This window comes from Dermacentor albipictus, chromosome 1, assembly GCF_038994185.2.
Source record: "Dermacentor albipictus isolate Rhodes 1998 colony chromosome 1, USDA_Dalb.pri_finalv2, whole genome shotgun sequence".
NCBI classification, from domain to species: Eukaryota; Metazoa; Arthropoda; class Arachnida; order Ixodida; family Ixodidae; genus Dermacentor; species Dermacentor albipictus.
In genome coordinates this window covers 351,062,563-351,085,019 of record NC_091821.1, presented here as the reverse complement: position 1 = coordinate 351,085,019, position 22,457 = coordinate 351,062,563, and the positions used below count along the sequence as shown (strand labels likewise).

The following is a 22,457-nucleotide window of genomic DNA, read 5'->3' as shown; positions in this document are numbered from 1 at the left end:
TGCACTTGTGTCATGCGGCAAACCTAAATGACAGGAGATGCATGATCATGTAGGGAAGACGAACGTTTGAAGACACGAGAGAGTTAATCTTCCTCACAATGTAGAGGAAGGAAGTGAAGGAGGGAGGGAAAGAACAAAGAGAAAATAGTTTTTAGAGTTTTCACAGTTATTTTTCTGTGTGTTTTAGTTATATTATTAACTTCCTTTTACTTGCAAAACACAATCTCATATTTACAAGAGTAATATTATACTCTATACTTAATATGGCATTGTATTTTATTAAACGCACAGATATTTAACAGACAGCTGGGTCTTTTTAATTTTCTTATTGTGCTTGTCAACTCAATGTCAAAGGTGTCGCTGTAAAGTGGTTACTTGGGTATATATATATACATATATATAAGCTGTTTTAAGCAGTCCTTTTTCCACACACACGTCCCATAATATTACATACGCCTTAAGAAAAACACTAAGGAAATTTAGTTGTGTTAACATTTATTGATACTGCTTTCTGAACTGTCATGTGGCAGCAGTGCTTGAAAATACTTGTTTGTGTTCTAATCTGAATTGATTCCAGTGGTTGTTGTGTCCAAGCATGTTATTTTTCTTGAATAATGACTTGTGTTCAGCAATTCTCAGATTAGCCCACTCTTTGAAAGAATTACTGATAGTTGATCCACTCTTGCAAAATCCTGCTAATCCCATTTTTAAGCACATGGAAAGTACCTCTCATTCAAAGTGCCAAAGTGGTTCGCTCATTGTCATTGAAGTCACAATGTTTTATTTTGTATTTAAAACTTATAGTATGGAAGTAACTTTTGGTTATATATTTGTTTATGTTGTTTAACGAAAGGTTGAAGATTGTTGCATACAACTGCTTTACAACTAACCCAATACAACTTTGCCGTACTCTGCGCTGATGCTCTGCGCTTTTGGCCTCTACATTAAAACTCAGTGCCTCACTCATGACTCATGTGAAGTTTGTGCCAGGCCCTCGCCCTTTGCTGCACCACACCACACTGCATGATGCTGGCATAAAACTAACAATAAACTGAAAGAAGTTAAACAACACTGGCCGGTGTTGCCGGTCTGTTATGTAGCTCTTGAAAGCTACACAAACTTTCCACACTTTCTTTAGAGGGAATTACTTTCCGTGTAGCACCGCATCAAGCAATTTACCACTTGACAACACTGCTTTAGCATCATCGCTACTTCTTGTATATGTTTGCAGATGCTTTAGTACTCGCCAAACGTTACAAGGAAGCCTCTGAAATTTCTGAAACCTTCCTAAAGGTATGTGATTGATTGTGCTTTTTTAGCAAAAGGAGAGAGCTTATGCAATGACATGAAAACACAAATTAAAAATACGCTTCAGATTTCCTAAAGGGATGAACAGAACAAACGCTGGCCATCTTTTGGTGCCATTGTTGTTCATAAATGCAAATATATTGGGACATTCATCTTTGCAGTCCCTATAACTGTGAATAGAAATAGCACTAGTCGGCTTTTCATTGCTGCTATTGTTGTTCGTAGATCCAAACATATGCATTCACAGGTGTAGAACTTAAACCTCATACCACAGTCTATTGTAAGGAGGTTCAAAAACTGCTCAAATCTGACCAACACAGTTTTTCTAGTGCAGGAGGTAGATATCTTGTGATAGAGCACTATGTAACGTATAAAATGGGGTCATTGTTTTAAAAACAATCTTGAATATGCTGTAATTTCTCATGTGTCTTATTTCTATTTCATTTTCAACCTTTTCTTTCTTTCAGGATGAAGAAAGAACAGTTCGCATCTTGCTTGACGCACACATGTGGGATGTTGCACTGGCAAAGGTTTGTTTCCATAGTGAAACACTTGCTCAGTAAAATAATGTAAATGTACATCTGGGGAAAATAATGGTGAAGGCTCACAAACTGTACGGAAAAAATAAAACTAGATTTGTCCATTTACAGCTGCCCATTGATAAAGATAGTCATAACTTCATCCCCAAGAAGCTCTAAGTGATTTCCTTCATTTCAACATCATCTGTAGTATCTGGGCAAGCTTACCTTTATGTCTGTGTCACAGTCTGTTATGATATCTGGTCTACCAGAGAGGGACAAGGGTCAGACCAACAACAATGAACAAGCCTTTATATATAAATATCAAGAAGATAGCAAGTGATAAAAGAAAATTACAGAAAACAAGTCTAACAACACACATTTCAAAACACCTGACATGTAAAGTTGAGAAACATGTTCCGACTGTCCCAGCGGCATGTTGCTAACAAACAGCGGGGGTCGAACGAGCACGAGACATCGTCGGCCGAGTACTGGTAGGTTGTAGGCATCCTGGTAGGCCTCTGTAGTGCATGATGAAGTTGCGGGTGATCAGTTGGGTCACCTGGCTCTGCTGCTAAGGACCATGGCGCGCTGCCAGTGGAACGTCACTTCAGCACAGACTACGATGCCTTCTTGATGATGCCCCCAGAGCACATGAAGGAATGTCTTCACTTTTCCAAAGCCACAGCAGCTCTCTCCGAACCAGCTCAGCAGCCTCTTACCATCTTCTTGCATCATTGCCCAAGCCATGCATAACTTCATTTTCTTTCTTTATAACACACACATGATAAAGTTTCAGTGCATGCCACTGGTGTGGTATCAGAATGGTGCCGAGGAATGTAAACTACCAAGGCTGGCACTCGGGGCTGTGAAAGTTCAATATTTCATTCTGCTATGAATAAAAACATGGCGCATGTGTTAGCTTGACCAGTAGCTGCTTCATACGCAATGCAGAACAGTTCAGATGTGCTCTCCATCTTTCTTGCTTTTTAGATTCACCATTTCAACAAGTTGGAGCTCACTGAGAAGTTGTGGAAGCCAGCTGTCAAGAGCGAGCTTGAATTCATGTTGGAAGCTGTGGATTCACTGAAGGCCACATGGTCCAAGCATGTGGCACGGCTAATGATTGTTCGTGAGCTCAAAGCCAATGAGGAACAAGGTGATTACCAGAATGCCACACATGCCGTTTCACAGTATTAATACAAGTTGTACATCCATAGTGGTACTTGTTAATGGCTGCTTAGTAGGGGTGTTTGAATATTCGGAAAATTCGAATATTATCGTATATTATCTTTTTAAAATTCATATTCAATTAAAAATATATATATTCGTAAATGTTCAAATATTCGATTGTATACGAATATTCAAATATATTGCCGGCCGTGCGGGAAAAAACACGGTTCTTAGCATTTGTTTCCATCTAATCTAAGAATATTGGGGCGATGTTGTGCTAAATTTTGCGATTTCGTGCTGCAAGCGAAATTTTGCCTGTAAAGCCCACTTAGCCACTAAACGTAAGAACTTTGCGGGAAAATCAGCCTCTCAAAGGGACATGGTTTGCGGACAGTGAGGATGCATTTTTTTTTTTTTTTCCAGCGCTACTCCAAATTCTGAGCTTATTGCTTGACAGCAAGTGTGATGAGTGACGACTGGCACAGGGTCCGCGTTTACAGGTATTTGGTGCGGTATAATAAGGCACAGGCTGGCGAGAACAGCTAGTGGGAATTACTAAATTTTTCAACTTAACATAAGCCAAATACACGATGTTTTGGTATAGCGGCTCACTAGTCAAATTTTTTTAACATTTACAGTGCAGTTGCAATATTCCAACATAACAAATTAACCCAACTTGCTAATAAATGCATGTGCATATCATTATTCGATATTCTATTTGATGTTCGAAGCTAAATATTTGTATTCGGTTCGTATTCGAAAATTTTGATATTCGCACACCCCTGCTGCTTAGTGATAGTCTCAACCACACTGTGTGCACATTGTATGATAAGGAAATACATCAGCATTGGAATACATGGTCCACTACCTGTGTTGTGAACTTCATTATTTAGGTGTTGTAGAATATGTGGACTATAAGGCCAAATAATAACTGCACCTCCATCCAGCACCTTTAAGTGTTTGGTTTAGTAGTTTAGTAATTTTAACTTTCCTTAAGTATGAACCAACTAGTCAGCAAAAATGTCTTACTGAAGGCAAGTTTCTGGCACAATAAACTATGGAGGCAGTCACATCATGCTCGTCTTTGTGTATGCTGTCTGGATCATTAGCTAACCATTCATATTGGTTATTCATCTCTCTTTAGAAACATCAGAAAAAGAAAGATTAATCAAAGTATAGATTAAGCCACGAAATTATGCCATGATAGGGATCTAGTGGTAAGGACCACATACCACTGATTGTAGTCCTGTGGGCAGTGGCTTAGCAACATCACAAGAAGTGCTGTGGAGGAGTTGCAAAGGCTAGTTGATGGTCTGTAGGCCATAAAATCCCTCTCAACTAGTGTTAATGGTGCACCAATGGATATCCTACACAGTCCAACCTCCTTGCAGTGGGAGAAACTGAGCCGGCCCAACTGACATGTACAACACACATGTGAGGCAACTAGGAATAACTAAGAATTTCCTTGTGTCTTTTGCCAGAAAGCAGCTAAGATTTGTCAGCTAAGTAAGGCTTGTCTAAGACCTTTTTCTCTCTATCATGAAGGAAGGAAAAAAAGTACTGAGGGAGACCCCGACAATCTAGATGTGTCACAATAAGTGTGGTGTAAGTGTGGTGTCATTGTAGGTTTCGCTTTCCTTGTTTATGGGGCACGCAGCAACAGTTGTTAAACCTGCTGGTTACTCTCTCTGACCATAACCAGTGACAATGATTTCAAGGTCCGAGAGAAGGAGCTCTCAAAGGAAAAGTGGCCACAGTGGCCACTGCCATGGCCACAAGGGGCACTGGCTAACACCTCCAGGGCTAAATCTTGTACAGTAGACCAGTTATTTTGACTGCAGTTAATCCCAACTGAAGGTCCCAGCTGGCACTCGTGAAATTATATAGGCCCAAATTTTCGTTATTTCAATCTAAAATTAACCTTCGTCGGATAATTCGAATTTGACCAGCTTTCATGCACACACCCGATCTTTACGGTGACCACAATACTGACCCCTGTAGTGGCAACGCTCTCAGTAACTTAAGGGACGGTCACTGCGTTGAACACACATCATCTCCCTTGGAAACCACCTATTTTCAGCCTGCCCCTAGAAAGATTTTCAAGTAGTAACTGTAGTCCACAATGTCCTATTACAGTATTTACCCTATTGAAACATGCTCCTTTTCAGGAAACTGGCCTCTAATGTGCAAGACATAAATAGACCCTGGCCCATTTTCTTGCTGAGAAATCGGGTGCACATTAGATTTGTACTCTGTTTAGGATCTTTAATGTAATTTCTATGCTAGTTTTCTACTTTGGACGGATAGACAATGGGCGCTTGTTTGTTTCGGGAGTGTATTAAAATTGGACAGATGCTGTCAAATTAATTAGCTGTGTGTTCTGGCATTCTTTCTGTACTTTGTTTGACTCAATCCACCAGATAATTAGACAAATTTCATTGGTTCCATCGCAGTCGAATTATCGGAAGTCGACTGTACATGTACATAAATACACAAATAGCCTAAGAAAGTTGACAGGGGGGGACAGCTGCCACTGTACCATGTGGAGTGTAATTTGTGTAGTTCGTGGAGCACTGCATGTATAATGCCGAAAATGTGGATTCAGCTCCCATTGGCAGCAAGTTGTTTTCTTGCCTTCTTTCATTTCATTATTCTGTATTAATGTTTCTACATTTCAATCAAAAGAATTAATTTCTTATATGCTTCCCTAGGGTTCATTGTCTGTTGGCTTCATGTGGCTGTAAGAAAAATCTAGCACCTTGATTTCTCTTATTCTGTTGGTGTCACCCAACATACACTGCTTCTGCCAGCCCACTCATAACACTAACATGCTTAGGTAGGCGGAAAATGCAAACACCAACCCGCCAGAGTAGCTTGGCGGCTATAGTGTTACGCTGCCTGGCCATGGCTTTACGCTGCCTGGGTTTGATGCTGTCTGTGGGGGCTGCATTTTGAAGAGGGCGGACAGCAAAAATGCTCATGTACTTAGATTTAGGTGCATGTTAAAGAACCCCAGGGGGTCAAAATTAACCCGGAGTCTCCCACTACAGCGTGCCCCATAATTTGATTGTGGTTTTGGTACGTACTTGGGTCCCAAAATTTATAGAACTTTTTTTTTCATGCCAACATCCCCTTTCACCAATATACATCCCACCAATCCCACCAATATACTATATGTAATCAATGGCTTCTTGTGTTGTCATGGAGTGTACATATAACAAAATTGAATAAGTGGCACAGCTAGGCATGATTGCATGCATAGCTGCATTTCATTTTTTTCACACAAAGCGTGTCATTGAGCATGTCCTGTACTGTTTATCAAACTTGTTTGCTTTTTGTCATTGTATGAAAATGACATTTCATTTTATATGCAATCCTACGATGCATTGACATAGTATTCCAAATGACAGTTATGCATAATATTAAGCATATTTTTGTTGAATTGTCAAGTTACAAAGCAAGCTGTTGATTTGGATATTTCGGCATGATCAAGGGGAGGGCGATCTGGACGATGGTGCATTTTCTGATGTGGCAAGCGTGACATCCAGGACAGTCGGTGGGAGCGTTGCTGGTGGCAGCTTCATTTCGGGGTGAGGAATTTCTAGCTTCATTCAAAAAGTGATCATGCTTTGTATTAGTCGTCAATTTTGTTTGAAAGGAGGAGTACTGTATTTTTTCAGATCGATTGCCACCATGAGGACATCAAGGAATCGTAAGAAACAAGAACGCAAAAAGTATGTGCTGAAGGAAGGCTCCCGTTATGAGGACTTGGCACTCATCATTGCACTTGGTGAAGTGGCCTCTTCATCTGACAAACTACAAGGCAAGCTCACTTGCTCTGAAAACTCAAGAAAAGACTGACACTTAATCGGTCAATTACAAAGGAATTAGCTATTTAATAGCAGCTTCTGCAAATAGTTTAGCCCTTCTATAAAAAATCTTGTAATGTGACAACACAAACGAAGGCAGCACAACCGTCTTAATTTGCATGTAGGGCCAAGGTATTATGCCTTGAAAACAAACTTGTGCATCCTTGTAACCACATCCTCATATATGACGGGCATTGTGGGATCAGCCTGTCCAGTCATGTGATGCTAAGCCACGACTTCCAGAGGAGTGCAGGGACCTTCTGCGTGCTCTGGTGCTATGTGGCTTGGATCAAGAGGCCAGGAGCCTACAACATCTGTTTGCAGCACTGCTAGACATCATAGAAAAGGATATTCCCAATGTTTGGCCTCCAGAAACAGCTGAAAGCACACTGGCAAGTCCCATTTTTAATTTGCACCTTGGTTCATTACACTGCATTAAGTAAAAAAAGTTGTGAAAGTGCTCAAAAGGTTGTGCATTGCGGAAGGTGTGTATGCAGATGACATCGAGGCAGTGTGCGCGTATGTCAGTGTGATAGGGCCAATTAAGTCCTCATATAAGTGTCCTTACAGTATTTAGACACCATAGTACCATCGCCTCCATTCTTCTGTATGCACTCTACTTGCCAACTCTCCTGAACTTTCTGTAATGTTTACACATTCAGGCCTTTTATGTAAGTAACTGATGTCTCATCAAATTCTAGGAAAATATGTTAATTTTGTTTGCGAGAAAGCTTCACTCGTCCATCTCTGATCATACCCTTGAAAGCCTTCTTTATGATTGTGAAAGGACTTCAGAGATTACCTTCGTTGCACAAGCAGTTCCTTAAACAGGCAAAATTGGTAATAGCAAAGTCACTGAAAAATTTACTGTGATCTAAAAGCAGTTTGTTGCTTGTCAGTTATGTGCTATTCCAAGCATTCTGCTGTTATTGTGCTATGTCTAGAGGTGAAGTATGCATGTGTGCATGTACTCCACAGAAGGTGTGGACTCATGGCAAAATTTTTAAAGAATACATGCTATTTTGCATGCTATTTTTGTGTGTGTGTGTGTGTGTGTGTTTACAGGATATTTGCAAATTTTAAGGTGCACAGGTTGGCATATGTTTGCACCGTCTTACTTGCTCTCTCATGTTCCCATAAACATGCTCTTACCAATGAGAGATTGACTTTCCTACAAGGCTTCGTTGCCTAATAGCTGAGCTTGCTGCATATTGAAGTGCAAAATTTAAGAAAAGAATTGTTGTTTCATGTTATATTCAGAGTGACCCTCCAGATATTACTTGAGGAAATTTCCCCGGCAGGTATCCTAGAGTTATACAAAAACATATTAATGCTAATATTCAGGAATGCTTTTTAGCTAACTTGTAGATATGTCCAAGATGATAAATTTTACCTGCGCTAAGCAGTGTTTGCAGCCCTGTACAAAGATTGTGAGCTGTGGTAAACCATTGGTTGCTATAGCTCTTTTTTCTTTTTTTTCCTTTTTTTTTTCGATCAGCCTCTTGGTCCCCACTCGTCATCAACAATGATTGCTGAAGCAGTTCAGAAACAAAGAATTGTGGAGCATGTGATATCAGGTATGCTTCAGGAGGCATTCTTGGTATTCAGCTTTTTAAAGTATGTATTACGAATGACTCATTTCAGATCCGGCACTTCGACAACCACCTACACTTCGAAGAAACCTTTGCTGGAAACTTCAGATGCTAACCTGATCAACTGTGAACATTTAATGCAATGTATGAAGAGTAATGTACAGCAGTTGACTGTAAATATATGCTGCCGCTTCCATGCACTGCTGTGCTTGTTGCATGCCTTTTGCAGTATCAGCTGCAGAAAGCTCATCCACGCTTTGCTGCATTCTTAATCCATTCTCTGATCTGTGCAGGGGAAGTCCACACAGGCAGACAATAGAGACGGTAGGTTGAAACTTTGCAAACAGTGCACTGAGCATGTGTAGCTACTGGTGTCTGAAGTCCTGAAGTGTATAATCAACAAAGTTGCAACAAACCTTGGGAGTGCAGGTGGATGTGCGTGGGTAAATGTAACACTTGCTGACACCCCACTTAAACATCATCGTACATTATGTCCGCAAACATATTTGCACAAAATCATCACAGGCTGAAGAGTAGAGATAGCTCATTGATAACTTGCATATAATGAGTGTAGATACCACACCTGCGAACTCTCCCCAATTCCTCGTAAAGTTAACAAAATTTGGGCTTCTACAGTTTCATGAATTTTGCATCAAATTTTACAAAAAATAATTTCTGTTCGCAAATAGTCACAGGCCTACACAGTACATGCAGCACAATCACAGCGTAAGCTCGAATAGCGGTTCCCTAGGAGCTCCATTTTCGGCACTACGCTATAGAGGGTCTTCACGTCGTTTTCGTGAGAAGGATCTGAACTGTCCGCCAGGCGTTGACGGCAAGCTGCAGCATGCCCTGCTCTCTAAAGCCGCGCGGGTAGCTTTACAATTCGCTTCTTGAGCAGCAGTTCGTACCTTGTGAGGAGGTGCCATAACACGTACCAAAGAGTAAACATGGGTATCTAGACTAGGTGGCGCATATATCACATCCCTTGATCCTTGGCGTGGTACGTTGTTGTTGATGATGATTATAATGATTTATTGGCATCCCCTTTGAAAAGGGGTGGTGACAAAAAGCCAGCTAGCCTGATTGAGTTAACCAGGTTCAGCTATGCGCAGCATGCAACTGTGATATGCAACTGCTACATGTCAGGACATTTAGTGGAATATAACGGAACTGCAATGCAAAGTTTTTATGTATCGATGCTACACGGAGCACATGTCACATTGCATGTCAAATGGTACAATATTATGCTAATGATGATGATTTAATGGCATTCCCTTTGAAACAGAACATTGAAAAACAGTCACCTAGTCTGCTTAAATTAATCAGGTATGCCATACATGTTTTTCATTACATCAATATTCATACATCTCTATAATCTTTCTTTCTCAAGACTTCCCTATCTACCTTGTACCACTACCTATGCAACTGCTACATGAGGTGGCTCCTGGTGCAATAATATGCAACTGCAATGCAAAGGGTGCAGATATAGATGCTATGCGGCTCACATCTCACATCGCAGGGCAAGTGACGCAATACAATGATAATGATGACTATTTATTGGCATTCCCGTTGAAACACGGCGGTGAAGTCGCCTAGCCAGCTTGATTTAATCAGGCACATAATATATTTTCCAGCGTTCTTGTATACACCTCCTTGAACTTCTTTTTCTTCCCTAAACCTTTCTAACTGCCTTGTATTCCTGCCTGTGCATCTGCTATATGGCATTCTACCTGGTGTAATAATGTGCAATTGCAATTCAAAATGTGGCACGCATAGACGCTACGCAGTGCGCATGTGACATTGTGCGTATCCTCACGCGCTAGGATGGATTTATAGGACATTTTTTTTTTTTTTTGCAGAATACTAGCAAACGCTTGTGTGGCTCGGTGGTAGAGTAGCCAACTACAGTACTATGCAGCGGGCCCAGGTTCAATTCCGGCGGGAACTGGGAATCATTTTTTCTCACTCCCGCTGATAGCTGCTACGGACACCATCGCCAAGTGAAACGGCTACTGGAATGAACTCATAACCGCTTGCGCTGTAAAATGTTTTAAAGCTCTTGAAAGATGGGGTCGGCATGAGATTGCAAGAAATGCACGCAAAAAAAGGAATACAGTTAGGACTGCTTATAAGTGAGATAGGACCATGTCCTATTCTCGACTGTGGCATGGTCCTTCTGTTTCACTTGTAAGCAGTTTCACAACATATTCACATTTCACATATTATTCTTTGCCTTATTATATTTTGTAAATTTCCCCTCACCTACAGCCTTGTTACAAATGTACTACTTTTTACAAATGTAAACGTGTATTTGGTATTAGAGTACAGTTTTGATTTGGCTGAAATTTTAGTTTAATATTATGCTTTTCATTGTAACACTCCTCAGAAGGGTCAGGCAGCACTGCTTCTGTGCTGATATAATCATGTACTATTTAATTACATTTGAGACCAAAACAGTGTTTTCAGAGATCAAGGGACCACTTTGAGTCAGGCATAATATTCTTGATGACGTCATTGTGTTTTTCAGTAAAATTGAGACAAATATGCAAACAGTGTTTCCTCTTCAGATATCAAGGCAGCACTTTGAATCACATATGTTATACTTTACTGGAGATAAACAACTATACATTCACAATGCCGAGCAAGTTACTTCAGCTTGATGTGAGGTGAGGGTGGAGCGTCTTTGTGCCACTTGTAGATCTTGACCCACATCGGCACTTCTTTAGCAATAGCCTCTCTCAGCACAAAGCGGCAGTCATAGGTCCTCATCCAGTACTGAAGTTGTTCTTGCCTCTCTTCTTCAAGACGGGTGTCCACACCCAGATATGGACGAAGCTCAACCCCTTCAGGCACCTTGGGTTGGCGGAGCATGAACCGAAGCAGGAGCTTGAACACGTTGTCGTCTATACCTTTCAGTTCTCCATTTTCGTAAGCTTCAAAGAGGCGAAGATTTCCGGATGACCAGCAGAGGTTGCGAAGTGGATTGCTTTCGTAGTAGTCCTCATGGAAACGAAGTGTGTTTAGTTGGTAGACTGCAAATGTCCAGTGCTGCCCATCTGTGTTGACTATGTGGCTGACCAGGGGATAGGTTGGGTCATGATATATTGTGAATCCTGTAAAAGAAATTTTAAAGACAACAAGAAGGGTGAAGATACTCAAGCACTGCATCTCTTTTTATATTTAATAGTAATGTTAAACTACACATAACTAAATATCATTATTTAAAATGGAACACAAGTTGGCTAGTACAAGTGTCATAAAACAAACTCTTCAGTTATAAGCGATCACCTTCATAACATGTGCTACAAGTCTAACATATGTGAATCATATAAGAGTTTGCTTGCAGAGTAATGCATCACGTAATAAAAAAAGGCAGTTGCACTTCATATTTAGTCCACAGAAAAAGAAAAGAAAAGCCCTTTCACATTTTTTTACCTATTTAGGATCTTTGTTATGCTAGGCAGTAGTTGAGCATTCAAATACAGAAATGCAACATTCTCATTTAACAATTAACAGCTGTAACAAGCCTAGGCCAGACAGCCAACAAAAATATAAAATGCTGCGGGAAATTGATGATGTGCCACCTGCCTTTGCATCAATCCTTTCTTGTGAACGATACCCCTGCTCGAAGTTAGGCTGGCTTGTTAGAGATTCTACTGGTAGATGTGTAATCACCGATCTAGCTGAACACTGCAGACCTCTATAGCATTCGTGTAAGACTGGGATTATAAAATGTGATTGTGGCACGAAATCTTAGTACTTGTGAAGAAACAGCAATTGCAAGATATATTTAAATTGCTTAAGTAAATATGCAGGCCATGGCTAGTGTGATGTAATGACTGAACAGCTATGTAATATACAGGGTGCTTTTTTTTTATTTTACAACAATTTTTAAATATTGCCTGTGGCAAATCGCACAAATCTTGATGAGCTGGCTTGCTCAGAGAGGCAGATATAATTTACACTAAATATCAATATGGCTAATCGAATGCTTAACAAAACTTTACTAATCAACTGCCTAAAATTACTTCAGCACACATATTCCAATAAACAAATTTAAGGCAGAAATTTCACAAAGCATATCTGATTGGAACTAATTTTGAGATGAGCAGTCAAACTTGTGGTAAAGATAAGCTGTTCCATTTACTTTTTTAACAGAACATGTTTTTATGCATTGATGTTCAAAAATTACTGGAACACTAATGCATTTTATCACCAGCTTTAGGGATGTATATCTTAAAACTGGTGCCAGCTTCAGAATATGTTACAAGTAGATATGACTTTTGGAGTAGCCTACAATTAAGGTAGACTTCCGTTCTATCGATGCTGGTTAATTCAATCCCAGCCAATGGCCATGCATGTCTGTGGGTCCAAACTTTCGTTATTTCGATCCTAGATTTGCCTTTGCCAGATAATTCAAAGTTTACCAGCCAGCACACGTGCAGTGACCCCTTCAGTGGCAGCATGTGTCTTGAACGGAGCTTAAATGGCAACTCCTGCAATTCAATTTTTTAAAGCCCACTGACCTTAATAAAATTTTGAATATACATTCTCTCTCGCACTCTGATTATCTTTGTCAAACCATAGGACTGCATTTAGTTTTCCTGAAAATGAACTTAAAGATTGGCTGCATACTCTCGACTCATGCCCACGAATGAATGACATTTTACTGGCCACCCTGTGATTGTGACGTCAGAGTCTATACTGCCACTTAGCCCAGAAACAACGAAGCTGGCCGCCCCCCTCTTTTTTACGAGACAACGGCTGACAATCATCACTTGACAGACATGGTGACCTGTGCTTCTTTTCGTCGTGCCGCAGCACAATGTGTAGAGCTTGGGGCTCGTCAGCTGCCTCGCGAGGCAGCGGCAGGTCAAAAGCACGCGGTAATCCTTCAGTGCTCATATCATTGCTGAATTCACCGTTGTCTAGTTCAAAAGAGCTGGAAAAGCTTCCCATGTCATTGGAAGAGATTGTCAGCTTCGCCTTTTTTGGCATTAATACCATGTGCACCACGTGTTTAGCACACATTCTGTGTGTTTACATTGCTGTAGTGTAGGATCTGATGTCATCGACTCATCGTAGACGTCACACAAAGCAGCTACCCATTTCAGTTTTGGTACCTCGTTTACTGGTCACTTAAAATTGTTGAGTTTCTAAGCAAAGTGAACCATCCTACCAGTGGTAGAACTGTCAATGCCATTAGAAAATGGCAATAACCTAATGTGACAAGAGAAATGCCGGAATTGCCCTTAGGGGGAGAATGAATGCGTTGAACACTCGTCACCTCCCCTCGAAAACACCTTTTTTTGGCCTGCTTAAGCGGAGCAATCAGACATGAAACCAAAACCGCCTGCATAGCCTTCTGATGCTCTACCGCATAAAACAGATTTACTGCAGCAAAGCTGACTTTAGGAAAGCTGCTGCCACTGTGCAACAAATATTAGACCCTTGCCCATATTTCTTGCTAACGAATTGGGTGTTCGTTAGCTTTCTATTTTGTTGAGAAACCTTAATGTCTTTTCTACGTTAATTTTCTACTTGGACACATAGAAAATGGGTGCATTTCATTTGGGGGCACGTTAGACTCTGGCAAATACTACCAAACGAATTGGCATTTTGTTCTGACATTTTTTTCTGCATCTCATATAATTAGACCTGGCAGACAATTCTATCGATTTTATCGGTCCCATCAGGGTTGAATTAATGGAAGTCAACTATAGTACATTGCAATATGCCCCGTAATGTAATTAGATTAAGTGAGTTAACAAAACTTTGTTAATTAGTCAAATATTCATTTTGATTTCTTGTGCAAATAATGTCCACCTCAGACAGTAATCCAGCCCAAAAATTAGAATTGTGCTACGTGCCGCAGATGAACTTAAAAAAAATCAAGAATGATAAAACGCCCTGCATGACTAGCCATGACAACTATGATGGCAAAAATACAGCTTTTGCAGAAGTTGTAGCCCACAACAAAAAGACCGGTTACTTAAGGGCACTATTCACTCCTCACTGGTGACAGCCATGTGCAACAATGATAATGCAATGCCAAGTGTGCAACAATGTGCCACTGCACGCGTACCCAGCTGTGTTGCCACTCCATTCAGCCAGCCAAAGCCTGCCAGTATGGCTGCAGCATTCGTCGCATCCTGTACCTCTTCAGGTGTTTTGAATGGAGAGCTGTGGTGGCCAGTCAGCACGCTGCGTTGCCGTATGGTGAGCAAAGGAAAATTGCACTCGTGGAGTGGCCAAGTACCTAAAGAACATGAAAATGAGGCTCAATGAGAATGTGCGCTGCTTTGTGTTTTCTATGTGGGAAAGGCACAGACAAGGAAATAACCCCGTCGTTATTTTCATTTATGGCAACTAAACCAAAGTCTCAAAAAAGAAAAACTACAGCATAAAAAGCAACACAATCATGAGTGATTTCTGGCCCTCAATCCAGCTAGGTTATTTGTAACATTAGTGTACCCAGAATTTCCCATTGGGGCAATGGGAGAAATTATGGTTTTGGAGAGAACACACACGCACACACACACACACACACACACACACACACACACACACACACACACACACTAGCCGGAAAAAAAAACTTTGGGGGAAGGTTTCCAAAGTTGAACCCCCCTTGTCAATGTGCCATTGATTTGTTAAATACATTCAAAAAACACAAATTATCCTAAACCAGCAAGTGAATCTAAAATACAAGCTGTCTAGTTTGACAAATTATAATATGTTTGTTAAAATGTTGAATATTTGTCCATGAGTTTATCTTATTGTGTAAGCCAATCTAGGCAGCAATAACCCATATTTGCAGCTGCACCATTTTTTCAGAATGCCACAATTCAGTAATGGTTCAAGTATGTTAATTGTCTCATTCAATTAAAATCTGAGTGGAGTTTATATTTTGCAAAACTGTCGCACTTGAACAAGCTGTTCAAGGTAACGTTATAATGATCGCACTCACAAAAATGGCCATTCAACACCATATTTGGAAGTTCCATTACAGTTCACAGTGCCACATGTGAAATGGCATTTGTCATTGTTTTCTCACTGGAGCAACATTTTCTATATATACATGTATGTACAAAGCTTAATGTGCTGCTCTGAATGCAAGTACCAACAAATGGGCTTATAGAACCCTGTATGCTGACCATCATGTATTACTAGTAGGTGCACTTCTGTTCGTCGTAATAAAACAATGAATTTATACATTAATCTTGAAGACATATTGTCTGCTAAGACGCATATTTAAAGCATACCAACCTATTTAATGGAATAGCACATTATATTCAGCAGCTTCATTGATTTACTTGATTTTCTATGATTTAACCATTCAATATGTGCCACTGGGGGTGTGCTTATTCTTGACTAGATCTTCGGAAGGTATGTGCCAATGTGACAAAGAAATACAGAAGTTGAGGCCTTTCAGGTGCATAAACGTAACCATTGCATGAGATTACATGTTTTTACTTTCATCCTATAGATGAAAGTAAGCACGTTTGTACACAGTGCTGATAGAAGTACAATATTTACTTAACTGCTTCATACAGACTCCAACAGGCATGTTGGATCTGCGCAATTTCTTTTTTACAGCAGCATGATTAGTAGGAAACCTTGCTAGCAATATTTTTAATGTGGAGAAATACTCGGTTCAAATTGCGACTTGCTTCATACAGTGAGCTGGGTAGTATGATATAACTGACCTTCAAAACAGTGCCAGGAAGCACACATTGTTCTACATAATAAAGCAACAAATCAAGCGTATAAAGCCTTTACATATAATGCTGTCGTATAGCTGTCTCCAATGCACACAGATCTCTAAATAGAATGGGTGAACGGAATAGAATGGACAGTAAAGGAGAATATGAACAGTTCAGAGTACCATGTTTTTATTTATGGCTTATTCCACAACAAAGACAACATATACCTCACACTCTAATTAGCACCACTGTTTTCCTTTCTGTACGTGCATATTCTACTGCAGACATAAAAATTACAGCATATAAAAATTGGTCTTCCAGTTGTGCCAGTAGTGGCATGTAAAATTGGTTTAATATAGTTTTAAGTGAGGCCTAACAGTGTAAGCATTGTAGAAATATTATTGTGCTGATACCAAACGTTTGCATGCAGTGTTCTCATATTACGACAATGCCAGAGATAAACACATGCCGATGGTCGTAACCGTTGACATTACTTTTGACATTTCAAACTGATCAAATACATCATTTCCTGCATTCATGAAGCAGGCACTGGGACACGACCTCATAAATTTGGACACAATAACAGCAGTACACATAGTGAATGTCATTGATCATATAGTCGCAAGAAGACAATTCAAGGATCCATGGTTACATTTCCTGCTTCAGTTTTCACAGGCTGCTACTCACCATTCTCCATGTAGCACCCAGCATATGGCACTGTCTACCATTGTACCTTAACATAAGCATGCCAAATTTTAAGCATAAAAGTGTCAATATGTTAATGGAGGACATTTCAATGCAGAAAGCTTGTAGTACTTCAAGTGTAATCATTAAAAAATGCCTGCTGACTACATAAACCTTTGCCACTTTTCCCACATCTTTAATAAATCCCACATTACTTGATATCCACATAATAAGCATTCAATACACATATATTCTCATGCGTTGTGTGAGCAAATGCTTCATATTGACACAGACTCTCAAATTGCGTGGGATGCGAGAACTTTAGGATTTTCTGTGCAAGAAGGCACAGGAGTATAGGCATGCTAGCACACACTATACACCCCCCCCCCCAAATTGTACATATGAAAAAAAAAAGGACTTACCAGGCAAACTAGTCTGATACTTTTTTTTCCACTTGAACTTCATATAAGATGGATGGTAGGGAAAATCTGGAACTTCTTGGCTGCATACAAGTGGATCATCCAGGCTCACTATCTATAAATAAATGTTTACAGGAGATAACCCTCTTTTGTGTTACTTTTGCAGCACAGTTATAAGACATTCAGCTTGTCCTTGCTTTATTGGAGCATAAACAAGGAAGGGGCTCATCACAAGGAATGAATAATGCAACACATTGCAGGGAAAACTTGTGGGGTTTTACTGCGCAGAGGAACAGTACTTATGGTAAGAAGCAAACACAACTACACACCTTCCCATTACACAGTTATTTCAGGCTAAAATAATCTGCATAAAAATAATCTGTCAGTGAAAATGAAACGATTGGCACTCTCAGTAAGTGAAGCAGCTGCTAAAAGAGAAGCTTCTGCTATGATCATATAATTGTAAGCAACTTTCTACCCTTGCATGCTCTACCGAAGGGAAGCTCTGACAAAACCACCGATATCCTTATTAGAATCAAACATGTTGGGTGTCTCCATATTGACTTACAGCAGGAAGTGGCTCTGTAATTCTGACTTGAGCATCAGGTTTATCCTTGAACTGCAATTTCATGTGGATGGTTTCCTGGTTTCTGAACCGTCTCCTCTGGCTGGGGTAGTATCGGCCGTGCTCCCAAAAGGCATCGCAACGTGGTGTGAAGTCCACCTGGAAGAGAGACGAGTATTTTATTATGCAGGCCACGTTATCCCAAAAATTGAGCACTGTAACAGCCTTATATGTCACCAATCTGGCTGTCGAGAATACATGTTTAGCTGTTCTTACGCAGTCGTGCACGAAACTTTTTCCTTGCAAGGATCCAAAAGTCACACCGCACTTGTCATTATGTACATTTACAACTTGACATTATTACTTGCTTATTAATGATCCCAATTCATTTTTCAAAAAAAAAAACATGCTTAAACAGATACGTGTCGCTACATAAGATAGTCATCTTCACTCAATCTGTGTTTAGTAGTCTTTCCAGTTAAACATGTTTATGCACTCCTGTGAGCCTAACAACGCGTCGGCTGCTCTGATCACGCTCAGTTAAAGCGCGGCAAAGTGCCGCCTGAAGAGCAAGCATAAGCGAGAATAAGTGTGTGCTTGGATATCCAATTTACACTGAAATCCAATTATTTTCCATGCGCCATTCTCACTCTTTAACCAGAATTACACATAAAGCAACCGTGCATGCATTTATACAAAGTTCAGTGTGCTCCAACGCAGCCGTTTGACGGCACAATTCCGTGCACTAACTATCGAGTAGGAAGCGAGCTATTTTACCGACCTGCGAGGTCTGAAGGTGAGGCGTGTCCTTGGCAAGGCCTCTCAGAAGCACCGACAAAACGCTTGCGATAACTTTACTCTGCTTGACTGACTCGAAAGATTTAGCTCTGAATTTACCGCCCATCTCGTACATCTCCAGCTCTGTGGCGATGGCATCGACGAGGTACGGTTTGAGCCGCGCGTACGCGTCCTCGACGTCTATTTTCTCGTAAGAGTCGGGCAGCCCTTCTATCAGGTGCGTGCGCGTCGCGTACTGGTACGCAGGGAGGCAGTTGTAGTACAAGATATCCGGGTTCACCACGTAACAGTACTGCTGGCCCGTCTCGGCCATCGTCTGCAGTTTTTGCTGAACAGTGGGCATCGCCTTGATGCTGTCTCGCCATTCTTCTCTCTCGCGCCTCTTGGTGGCCTCTCTAGAAACATCCAAGATCGGCGGGTACTTGGGTTCTTCAGTGTACGCGTACTCTGATTCTAAGTCCGGGTTAAGAAGCTTGGGATAGTGACTCGTGAACCGCAAATTTCGGGCGCATCCTAAAATGCGCCGGTTCGCTAGTATTTTGGTCGCCATTTTGTAAGGAAGCACATGGCTGTAGCGAGGGTTGCCAGAGGGGTGAGCCGCAGTAGCTGAACTACGCGAAATTTAAATTAGGTGGAGTCCAAATTTGATGATGATGATGATGATTTAATTGCGCCACCTTTGAAGCGGGTCGGTCACAAATAGCAACAAACAGACACCTAGTTAGCTTGATTTATTCAGATTTTTTATACATCTCCTTGCTATTTTTTTTTCTCAAAAATCTAACTTGTACCGGTATAAGCTATGACTGCAAGACATCCGGTCGTATAGGGTGGCGTCCTCTAGAGTTGAAATGATAATTTAATCTCTTGATGTTGAATGATGTTGTAGGAATCTCTATGGCTGAATGCGGCTGAAGTAAAGTGACCTAGAAAAATACTCTGAGGTGATCTTGGGAATCACAAACACGTCATACAGGTAGAGTTTTGGATGGGTTATGGAATCCACGTCTCATAAGATGACGCCCTTTATACTTATACGTCTTAAAGAGTATGCTTTTGTAGTTTGAATGTTCCGGACGCCTTTGCAAGAGCCAAGAACACATCATAGACGTCAGATTGTGGACACCACCTCATTTCGCATCTCAATATCGCTTCCACCACGTTTTTCATTTGAGCACCCTTGTAAAAGAAACCCTTCTTGCCCCTCCGTCTTATATTTCGGCCCACACTGACCACAGTCTTAAAGTCGGGTTGCCATTGTGCCGTACAAACCAGTACAGTTACTCATTCATCCATAGGACAAGCACGGACTGGAATCGCCTTCCCGCATCAATCGCACTCATCACCGACTCTACCAACTTCAAGACAGCTGTTCAGAATGTCTTTTGTTAATATTTTCGGCTAATACTTTCTGTTTGTATTTTGACTGCATTATTTTTGTTTTTGACTCCACTCCTTCCTGTAACGCCTTCGGGCCTTGAAAGTACGTGAAATAAATAAATAAATAAACCAACAAAACAATAGCCTTTAAGATCCGCATTACCCAAAAAAATCCTGTGGGGAGCCCCCACCGGAGTCCCCTACCCCCCCCCCCCCCCCCCCCACATAACCTCCACATATCCCCCACATATCGTGCCATTGCCAGAGTTTTGTCACCCACATCGTTCGAGGTTTCTTTGGACTTGCCTCAACCTGCTCACTTAAAATTTTGTTGTGGCCAATAGCTTACTACATCATTGTTGGCGCGGACCTGCACGCATTTTAATACATATTTTGCTTTATTTTGGCAAATCCTGACAATAGGAGAACAAACGCATTAGAAGTACAAGTGGCGGCTGCCTCGTCCGCAAAACCTCACTTCATTGTTTTAAGTTTCCACTGTAAACACCATGCACAAACTCAATATATTTGAATATATACACAGGAAAGGTAGGCAATTGACAATTATTTCTAAAGGTATGAATAGATTATGCCTAGAGAATGAATATGTTGCTGTATGTTCACCTCGCTTCAAAATAATTTGCGTGCTTATTGACCCAGAAAAAAAAACTGGTAACTTTAGTGACCCTTTCGGAAAAGTCTTTTATCAACGGCGTGTGAAATGCACGTGAATGGTATGTATGTGTCTCAATATCGCTTCTCTTTCCAGTAGCTAACGACTCATAAAGCTAACGACTCATAAAAAAAAAAAACACTTCTAAGAATTTACATTTATTAGGGATGGAAACATCGTCATTTGCATGCAGAGATCATAAATATATTCAGGGTGTCCCCACTAACTATCATGCAGCAAGATTTAAAAAAAAAAGCAATGCGTTACTCAAAAAAACCTAGTGCATATTGTTTCCAGTACAGTGGAGTAGCTGCCAGTAATATTTTCGTTACTGAGATTTCACTAGGTAATTGTAAAAAAATATGTAACTCGAGACGTACTATCATAATTTACAGAGTGTCAATGAGGCATTTGTAGGCACAGCTTAGGGACATCTAACTGCGGTATTTCCAGCGACGTACTGATAGCGTACTAATTTTTTCCGACTGATAAATAAATAAGTAGCAGCTCCCACTCCCCCTCCCAGGCCTCACGCGCGACAGAAGACGGCGCGCTCCCGCTCCGCTTCCCTCCCTCGCGCGCGCGAGATCGTTGGCTGACCCTCGCAATCTTTCGCTTGCACATACAGCGCGTGACGCGCGGTGATTGACGAAATATGAAAGGACACCTTTTTCGCATCCAGCCTCACAGCATACATGGTTATGTGCCTAAAAAATAATCAAGTCCTTTTTGCGACAGGGAAACGAACGCAACGCTGACGTATATCACGAAGTCCCTTCTATTCATCTATCGCGTCAACCTGACCCGACTTCTGAGCATTTTCGCATCATCAAATCTCGGTGTGCGTCAATGCAGCGCAGTGCAAGACACATTCGCGCTGGAAAATAAGGTGTCACGCTATAGCTATAGCCCAAGCATTCTTGTAAAAATACAAAGGTATGAAGTGAAAAGAGGGCGTAACGCGGTGCTGCGTGATTTCTCGTGTATTCTGTTTTCTCTTTGTGCTTTTGCATGCGCTGTAACGCTGGGTTCAAGTTGATTGCGCCAACTTTATTGCGTCCTTTTCCAGTGGCTTCCTGTCTCTTACTGAGAGCGCACGCATTAGGACAATAAACGTTTCAGGCTGCGGCGGCCGCATTTCGATAGCGGCGAAATGAAAAAAAAAAATGAAAAAAAGAGGAAAAGAAGAAAAAAAACACACACATTCGTATGTACCTAGATTTACGTGAGCGTTAAAGAAGCACGGATGGTCAAAATTAATCGGGAGCCCTCCACTACGTCGTTTATCATAACCACAGTGCTTCCCCTTTTCGGGACCCCAATCAAAACACATTTCAGACCTATATGAAATATGATTTGAGGTGCATGGGTCACTGCAGCGATTCTATGTAAATTAAATCCCATTCGGTTGCATCACTCTGCGTTATCGCTGCAGGTCCTCTCCGTGGCAGGTGACAAGAATAGATCCAGCCAAAATCGATCAACGAAGAGAATCATTGTATTATAATACTGACCCGCGGGTTTTTCACTTGGCGAGACACGCAAGCGAAGTACCGTGCGGGCAGAGCGCACTTACGTGCGAGCCGGTGTGTGTGTACACATACAAGCCTCGATTGCAGACGTGGCATGCGACGAAACAGCGCCGAGAGACAAAAGCAGCGAGCGCCGCCGCCGGACCCCCGGAAGACAAAAGGTGCCTTTCTGTGCCGCGGTGCGATCACTAACGAGAATCGGAAGACAATAGGGTCACGGGGGAACAAGAGGAGTGG

At 41.2% G+C, this 22,457-nt stretch overlaps 2 protein-coding genes across 2 annotated transcripts in view; one reads left to right on the top strand and one right to left on the bottom strand.

Moving 5' to 3' along the window:
- Window positions 1-8,660, top strand: part of Elp1 (elongator complex protein 1) — a 51,269-nt gene extending 42,609 nt beyond the window's left edge. Inside the window, exons 26-33 of the mRNA XM_065441642.2 lie at window positions 1,232-1,293; window positions 1,776-1,838; window positions 2,820-2,985; window positions 6,493-6,589; window positions 6,680-6,822; window positions 7,112-7,260; window positions 8,367-8,445; window positions 8,513-8,660. Coding sequence (XP_065297714.2) covers window positions 1,232-1,293; window positions 1,776-1,838; window positions 2,820-2,985; window positions 6,493-6,589; window positions 6,680-6,822; window positions 7,112-7,260; window positions 8,367-8,445; window positions 8,513-8,580 — 827 coding nt within the window. The 3' untranslated portion in view covers window positions 8,581-8,660. The remainder of the gene's footprint in view (window positions 1-1,231; window positions 1,294-1,775; window positions 1,839-2,819; window positions 2,986-6,492; window positions 6,590-6,679; window positions 6,823-7,111; window positions 7,261-8,366; window positions 8,446-8,512) is intronic.
- A 2,385-nt stretch (window positions 8,661-11,045) lies between these two features.
- mRpS30 (mitochondrial ribosomal protein S30) lies at window positions 11,046-19,241 on the bottom strand. Its single transcript, XM_065441643.2, has 5 exons — window positions 18,619-19,241; window positions 17,841-17,996; window positions 17,276-17,387; window positions 14,549-14,722; window positions 11,046-11,576 (listed from the first exon to the last, which is right to left on the bottom strand). Exons 1-5 carry the CDS (start codon window positions 19,183-19,185, stop codon window positions 11,110-11,112), a joined length of 1,476 nt encoding a protein of 491 aa, XP_065297715.2. The 5' UTR covers window positions 19,186-19,241; the 3' UTR covers window positions 11,046-11,109.
- Window positions 19,242-22,457: the final 3,216 nt, after the last annotated feature.

Bases quoted from the DNA above. Each gene is read 5' to 3' on its own strand.
- mRpS30 (XM_065441643.2), bottom strand. From the start codon at position 19,185: ATGGCGACCAAAATACTAGCGAACCGGCGCATTTTAGGATGCGCCCGA. The intron at 17,997-18,618 runs GTCGGTAAAATA...TCTCTCTTCCAG, and splicing joins CTCACCTTCAGACCTCGCAG to GTGGACTTCACACCACGTTG. The intron at 11,577-14,548 runs GTACGCGTGCAG...TTTCTTTTACAG, and splicing joins TGGAGTGGCAACACAGCTGG to GATTCACAATATATCATGAC.